General features: G+C 35.4%; 1 protein-coding gene across 1 annotated transcript in view; it reads left to right on the forward strand.

Annotated features, from left to right (window-relative positions):
• The window catches only part of brinp2 (bone morphogenetic protein/retinoic acid inducible neural-specific 2), a 399119-nt gene that overhangs the window by 311759 nt on the left and 81360 nt on the right, over nucleotides 1-6000 (forward strand). Inside the window, 1 exon segment of the mRNA XM_030160901.1 lies at nucleotides 3813-4049. Within this exon segment, the coding sequence (XP_030016761.1) occupies nucleotides 3813-4049 (237 nt within the window).

Consider the following 6000-nt stretch of genomic DNA (forward strand, 5'->3'; position numbering starts at 1 on the left):
ACTAGAAAATATATTCTATGCTAATCTTTATAAAATGCTGATGCAGAAATGGTACCAAGGCGAGCATATCTCTGTTAGGTATTTGCAAAAATGTATTGTAGCTGTATTTTTCTATTGTTATTGAACTTAAAAACTGTATGCTATAGGTTTAGAGGAAAAATGTGCTTTATGAGTGGATGTTTATTCTGTTTATGACTAATTTGCTGATGTTCTACCAGCTGCACCGACACTAACAGCTGTAACAGATGCCCTGAGTTCATATGATCCAACTCCACTTTGCTCAGAGGTTATTTAACATTTTAGATCAGTAGATGCTTTTGGTCGCTGTTGGCTGTTCACGTCTTTGAGGGTTACTAATGATAAGCTTTATACATTTTTACTCACCTGCGAAGCATCACATGTGGGTAGATTAGCCCTGATTTGAGTCCATTTGTGAAGGCTGTTTTTGTTTGTAATAGTATAGTATATCAGTATTAGTGCATTTTAGTTTCATTTATAGATGAACAGTTTCATTTCCTGCCACCATTTGTTTCACCTCAAAACCACTGAAATATTCATTGTTTGGCAAAATGCACTGACAGATATAATGCTGCATTCATGTACACATGGGAAATTCAGACATCTGTTGTTACATGGCAAACATTGTGTAAATATTGTTTTTCTTGGGCAAGGGGTATTGTTTTTGGTTCAGTTTGTTTCGTTGTTTGTTTGTTTGTTACCTATTAGTTGAATTCACACCAAATTGGGTTTATAGATTGCCAATGACCCAGAATACATCTGATTACATTTTGGGAACAGTAGGTCAAAGTTCAGATTTTTAGTGAATTTTTCAAATCTTTTTTTCGCCATTTACTTATAATGGCTAAAATTTCACGTCTGTGTCAGCAAAACTGTTGGTTGAATTCATACCAAATTGGGTTTATAGATTGAGAGTGACCCAGAATAAATCTGATTACATTTTGGGAAAAGTAGGTCAAAGTTCAAATTTTTTATGAATTAAAAAAAAAAAAAAAAAAAAAAAATCTCCTGTTTACTTATAATGGGCGAAATTTCAGATGTCTATAAAAACATCAATTTTGTTTTAATTTACTTCAAACTTGGCATATAGACATGATGACATCAGCTGGATAAATGCCAAAGTGAACTACAATATGTGCAAGGGGCGGGGTTTGTTGTCCCTGGCACCACTTGTTAGGATATTTTTCCATCTATCAAATAAACATCAACAAAACTATTATTTCAAAATTATGATTTTAGTTATATTTTTATTCTTTTTTTCTGTGTTTAGTTTATTCTGGGGAGGTATTTATATAAGCCTTTTTTGGCTTCTATCCTCTCCTGCACAGTAGTGTTACTTGCATGAAAATTGTTTTTAATTTTTTTTTTCTTGCTGTTTGTGATGTGCAAATAAATAAAATAAAATAACATAAAATAAAATTATCAAGATTTTTTTGCCAGATCTCACAGCCTTAGCACCAACATAAACAGTAATTTTCTTGCAGCCTGAACAAGCCTTAAAAATCTGCTTAACTGCAGCCTACGCTGAACATCACTTTCACTTTTTAGAGACAGAAAAACCAGAACCAATGAAAAACATGAAAAGCCGTATTGAATACTGAGAGAAAAGGAGCAAAGGAGGGGGACGTCTGCATTAAATCTGTACCTTGATTATGAGAACAAACCCAGATTTTAACACCTGTCGTGTCTGTAACTATCACTGTCCATGAGGCTTTTAAACAGACAAACAAGAAAAACTTCAGCCTCCATCCTTCATCAAGCATCTCAGTTACATAACAGAACCAAAAATAAATAATAAAACCCACAGGTAGGAAACAGACTCTGGCAGTTTGGAACAGCAGGTTGTTTAGTGGTTTCAGACTAGGTGACAGTTGCTACTGATAGCTCCCAAACCTGCTCAAACATGCCCTTGGGCAGGTTTCTAAACCTATTGTATATGCGACTACAGTACTAGTGTCTGACAGTGTTCTGCACCGAGTCGCTCTGGAGAAAACAGCCTATTTTCTTGTCCCTGTGATGATACCGAGGCAAACTGCAGCCTGTATGTAAATCAGCCCCAACGACGGCTTGAAACGCGGTGAAGAGTTTGTTCTGTTTAGACGCACAATAGACACATGCAGCTGATGATTCACCGCCTCTATGCATGTCACTTCTGTTGGCCTCAGCTGTGACAAGACATGATATTAGTGTCAGTGTCTTATGTAATATTCAGTGGGTGATGATGGTGTACAGGCTGCACTACACATGAGCTTTTTAATAGCTTCTACTAAGATACTTATTGGAATTCAGACGGACCTATCATTTCTATGTCACTGCCCTTTATGTATATATCACATAATTGGAAAACACGATGTAGCTTTAAATATGCGTAGTTATAAAAGGAGACAATCAGCGCTGGTGAAATGAAATGTAACCTGTCTGTTTGTTACATCTGTGTAATACTCACCTGCAGTTTGAGCAAAATCCTCTGTTCTTGCAATAACAATTCAATATTTATCCAAACATAGGTGCACTATTTGTTATATAGATTTGAGTTCATAAATATACATACTGTTTATAGTGTGTCTGTTCATGTTTTATGTCTTTTTGTAAAAATGTATATTCTATTTTCTTAACATAACAATTTTTCACACTTATTTATGTACATTTATTTAATTACAATGATAATATATTGAGTAGTACATATTGTACAAATTCCTGTTCTAATTGTATTTAACAAAGTGTTTTAATATATATATTTGGTGTGTATGTATATGTATGTATATTATAAAAGCCAAGTGGCCTGTGTGTGTGTGTGTGTGTGTGTGTGTGTGTGTGTGTGTGTGTGTGTGTGTGTGTGTGTGTGTGTGTGTGTGTGTGTGTGTGTGTGTCCGTCCGGGGATTCACACTAAATCCGTACAGAGCTGACTGCTGCAGTTTGTCATACTTATGTATTTTTAGTCAATGAAGAGACTAGCAAAAATGTCAAGTTTATAGGAATATTTTAGGGGATATTAATAATTTTGGAATACAATAACTTTACAATTAAGTTGCTATGGTTAGAACGCTTTGGCGGTGACTGCTGGACAAATGCGGTACAGCATGCATGAATAAACAACAGCATCAAAACTATCACATCTATGTTTATATTTATTTATTTAATTATATTGATAATATATTGAGTAGTACATATTGTTCAAATTGCTGTTCTAATTGTGTTTAATAGAGTGTTTTAATATATATATTTGGTGTGTGTGTGTATGTATGTATATATGTTTTTTTTTTTTAATTTATATTTTCTGGGATAATTGATCATTGTTAATTAGTTGATAATTTCCTATTACTTTTTAAAAAAAAATGTATTAGAAAATGTATTCTATTGTATTCTATCCTGTTCTATTCTGTTCTCTTCTATACTATTCTATTCTATAATATTCTGTTCTGTTCTTTACTATTCTATTCTATTCTGTTCTCTTCTATACTATTCTATTCTATAATATTCTGTTCTGTTCTTTACTATTCTATTCTATTCTGTTCTCTTCTATACTATTCTATTCTATAATATTCTGTTCTGTTCTTTACTATTCTATTCTATTCTATTCTGTTCTATACTATTCTATTCTGTTCTATTCTATACTGTTCTGCTCTATTCTATTGTATTTGGTTCTCTTCTCTTCTCTTCTCTTCTCTTCTCTTCTCTTCTCTTCTCTTCTCTTCTCTTCTCTTCTCTTCTCTTCTCTTCTACATTCTCATCATGTCGGTTCATTTCCTGTGAACCTGACCAGTCATCTCACCGTGTGTTCTCTCGTTTCCAGGGTTACAGGATGTCCTCCCAGAGTTCCTGCGGGGGCGTTTCGTGGAGGCCGCCCTCAGCTACGTGGCGTGTAACTCCGAGGGCGAGCTGCTCTGCCGCAACAACGACTGCTGGTGCCGGTGCTCGCCACGCTTCCCAGAATGCAACTGTCCTTTCGCCGACATCAAAGTCATGGAGGAGAACCTGGAAAAGAGCAAAGAGGCTTGGAGCAGCTTCAATCAAGAGTTCATGGAGTCAGGTACGGCCCACGGGGGAGGACGGAACCAGTGGTTTTTGGTTTTGGTCTGAATTATCCAGTTCATGTGCTCTGGTTTAATGACGCATTTTATCAGTGTGCAACATCTCTGAGTCTCCTACAGAGTCCTACTATAGCTATAGCATTTAGGGGGCGTCATCAACCCTCATAAGAACCTTTTACTGAAACCATATTCTAATTTTTTTTATTTAACTGAATTAAAATTAAGTGGAGGCATTAGACAACCAGAGCATGTTCGCAGCCTGTTTATTTAATATTAGCTAAAAATGTCAAATTACTATATTTCACTAATCGCTTTTCCATTGGACATCTGCGCAAAACTTTACCGATATTTGCTAAATGTCAAAAAAAAAAGTGCATAATGTCAGTTTTTTCCATTAAATCACAAATACAATGATTTGTTTATTTATTATTGCGAGGTGACACGAGAAGTCATTCCATAAACATGGCGACGAACGTAAATATCTTGTTGATTTACTGATACATTCATTATTATTGTATATTACCTCTCTATCCCGTACTAAATTAAAAAATGATTTGGTTTCCTCGTGTGTCCACACATACCACGCCAGGGTTCTTTAAAACTCTTCTTAGCTTATTTTAACGTCTGTCAACATTCGTTTTATTTTTGTTATTTTCTTGACTCTTTTTGTGGAAAAAGGTCTTTCCATTGCAGTTGTGCATGATATATCAATTTCTTTACACCCGAAAAACCACCTCTTACCAGCGCAAAAACTTTTCGTCAAAAAATGAGTTTTGGAATTATCATTTTTTCATTAGGCAAATTTTTATGTGCAAGTTATTTTCATGCAATTTGAAGGTCAATGGAAAAGCAACTAGTGTTGAAGTATTCATGGTTTTGCACATGCCCAATAACAGACAACTGCAGAACATCCCTGTTACCACGATAATGAACTTTCACTTTCACCTACATGCGGTGTATAAGGGATGGATTATGGTCAGTCAGTGTCAGGTTTTGGTTTTATAAGTCCTGGAGTTTTACCCTGTGAAAAAATGGACATTTGTTCTGAGAATTAGCAAGAATCTGAGCAGAATCCAAACCTGTTTTTGGACCTGTTGGATTAAGAACGTATTTGCTTATTTAATGCCAGATTTGTTTGTGGAAGTAGCACTTACATTGTTCAAGAGAACAGCTAGTGGGTTTGTTTACTGCTGTTGAGAAGCTGCTCAGTTCACAGTAATACTAAATATTTTATATAATTTTTTATAATTTTTTATAATTGGATACTGACAATCAGTGATCAATTAACAAGTAAACAACAACAGTGATGTTGTTTATGTTCATCTTATCCATTGAGGTGGTTGATTATTTTGTGTTTTGCTGTGGCTTTGGTGTTGGTAAAGGCTGCTGGTTCAGGGTTCGGTTCTGCTCTGTTAATACCAGTAGATGCTGGTTCAGGGTTCGGTTCTGCTCCATTTGTGCCAGTGGAGGATGATTCAGGGTTTGGTTCTGCTCGTCTGATTATTTGTTGTAAGACAAACCCAAACCTCTGAAATGCTACTTCGGATCCAGCGTATTTCATACTTTTTAGTAGCACTGAAATGATCCTATTCTTAATAAACCTCTTCAATCAAATATCACTAAAACAACAGCTGTTGAAAAGAATGTCGATTACTTTCAATGAATGCATAAAAGTCTGAGTTTTTGTTTGAAAGTGTAACTCCATATTTTACGGTTCTGCTGATGTGCTGCTAAATGTTCTCATTTTACCTCTTGAGACTGAGCCGTGGACATCTGGGCAAGAATTATGTTATATAAGATTTTCCACTTCCAGATGCAGTTGAAGCAGGTGGGATGGTGATAATTTATATCTCCAATCTGGATGGAGTTTGTTCTGAATAACTCTGAAGCGTTCTATGTTTGTGATGAATGTTTGATAGGTACTGATAAACAGACTCCCATCATCGATGA

Source organism: Sphaeramia orbicularis, chromosome 17, assembly GCF_902148855.1.
Source record: "Sphaeramia orbicularis chromosome 17, fSphaOr1.1, whole genome shotgun sequence".
Classification (NCBI taxonomy): domain Eukaryota; kingdom Metazoa; phylum Chordata; class Actinopteri; order Kurtiformes; family Apogonidae; genus Sphaeramia; species Sphaeramia orbicularis.